This window comes from Mycena indigotica (genome assembly GCF_014461135.1).
Source record: "Mycena indigotica strain 171206Taipei chromosome Unknown Mind.scaff0001, whole genome shotgun sequence".
Lineage (NCBI taxonomy): Eukaryota > Fungi > Basidiomycota > Agaricomycetes > Agaricales > Mycenaceae > Mycena > Mycena indigotica.
In genome coordinates this window covers 1,047,157-1,049,004 of record NW_023503000.1, presented here as the reverse complement: position 1 = coordinate 1,049,004, position 1,848 = coordinate 1,047,157, and the positions used below count along the sequence as shown (strand labels likewise).

Sequence of the window (1,848 nt, the reverse complement as noted above, 5' to 3'; positions counted from 1 at the left end):
CCTGTTAGCGATACGGGCAGCTTGCTGTCGTGTTGCTAACCTATCTGGAGCTCTCGAGCAGCACGACATCGTCTTACGCGAGCTGGCTCGCACTCAGACTCTTGCGCCGGACGGAGATCATGGTTCCGCGGAATTGTTGCGTATGCGTTTGGGTTCATCATTGGCTCATTAGATGTTACTTCATTACGTGCGCTTTGCCTTGTTCACAACATCCCCAAGTTCCTTGTTGTTCCTCCTTCACGAACCTACAGCGCCAGCCTGAGTGTTATTCAAGCTGACACCCACACAAGACACCCACCAATTGATATTTGACATTGAAGAACTGCATCAGTCGGTTGAGGTTTCGTTCGCGCGACGCTGAGCACTCGGACAGCTCGTATTCCCTCATAAGCTCCTGCGAGGTCGATACTAGAGCCCCTCTTCAGCCCAGGCCGCTTCGTTGCCTCGACTCACCGTCCATTTCAAACAGCTCTTTCAGCGTCGATGGAAACTTGTCTGCGACCGTTCCGTCCGTCTTGTAGATCGGCTGCAGCGGTGCTGACTCGCCATCGCGAAGCATCGATTTTGCCCGCCGGTTCTCGCTGCATTAAATCAGGATAAAAAATGATGTCTGTCAGCCATGAAAACGCATGAATTGCGGAGATCCCTCTGGATCTCCTCCAACCATTCCTCTTGCCGCGCAACCTCGACTTGCAGCTCCTCGGGCATGTGCAGTTTCAACAGCTCTGCCACCTGGGCGGCCACCAACGCGTCTACTTGGCGTGCAATGTCTGCTTCAGCGCCGCTCTTCATGTGCTCGATGACTTCGGTGTTCAGCACCTTTTCTAGTATCACTACCAACACCGTCAGCAAAAGAACAGAACCGGGACACGCCGCAAGCACATGGATGCCCTCGCGTTGTCGCTGGTCCTGCTCTTGCAACTGCGCTCGCAGGCTAACAAGTGTTCAAGTCAACAGCAGTTTCGATGTCCCTCGCTATCTGCGGCTCTCCACCGAGCGCCGGTCTAACAGAAGATTTCAATGCCGCGCAGCCTATTCGCATTCCCATAAGTGATGTAGACTACTACATTCTCGTGGTACCCCAACGCGTAAGTCCATCGTAACAAAGCTGTAAAGTAGTCAGCATGAATAACGACACGCGATTGCCTGAAACTCACCTTCGAGACAGCAGCTTTCTCTAATTCCGACCCATCTGCAGGCACCTCGATTACTTCGTTCCCGCGTCAACGTCGTCGCCAACAAGTCGAAACAACTGCAAGTCAATCAGGTATAGTACTCGCCAACATCAAGGCGACTTACGTCTCGTTGTTCTTCTCGACTCGCGGACGCTGCGCGCTACAGTTCGTCCGCAAATAGGTCTAAATAAAGGTAAACAAGTGCAGCATTAAAACAGGAACGGAAAACTTGCCTTGGACAATGGCGCCGACCAATGCGCGCCAAAAACGCGCAATAGTCGATAGAAATCCACAACTGGAAAGTGGTTGGGATTGAATAACCAGACATGATGGCCCGAAAACTCACCTTCGAGACATTGTCGTCTTGAGCAATTGCGCCTTAATCAGGCGCCGACCATTCCGCGCCCAAACGCGCAAAACTCAACGCAATAGTCTGAAGTTTTGTCGGAATTGCATAACAAGACATCATGGCTCGAAAACTCACCTTCAAGACATTGACATTTTGAGCAATTGCCTCAAATCTAGTCGTTGCAGACTAGCAAACACAGTGAGCATCCACAACAAGTAGTCACGAACATACCCACACTTGCATTGCTGCTCGCTGCTCTTGAGTCCTCTCGAGCGAGCTCAATGGTGAACAGGCCTGAACCGCAAAGTAAATAAGTGTGATAGT

The 1,848-nt window shown here is 51.4% G+C and overlaps 1 protein-coding gene across 1 annotated transcript; it reads right to left on the bottom strand.

Moving 5' to 3' along the window:
- Positions 1-237: 237 nt before the first annotated feature.
- On the bottom strand, positions 238-559 carry MIND_00016600 (ATP-binding cassette transporter; the record flags this gene model as incomplete). The annotated part of the gene is made up of 3 exons (XM_037357137.1): positions 238-258; positions 299-408; positions 454-559. 3 exons carry the CDS (start codon positions 557-559, stop codon positions 238-240), a joined length of 237 nt encoding a protein of 78 aa, XP_037225047.1.
- Positions 560-1,848: the final 1,289 nt, after the last annotated feature.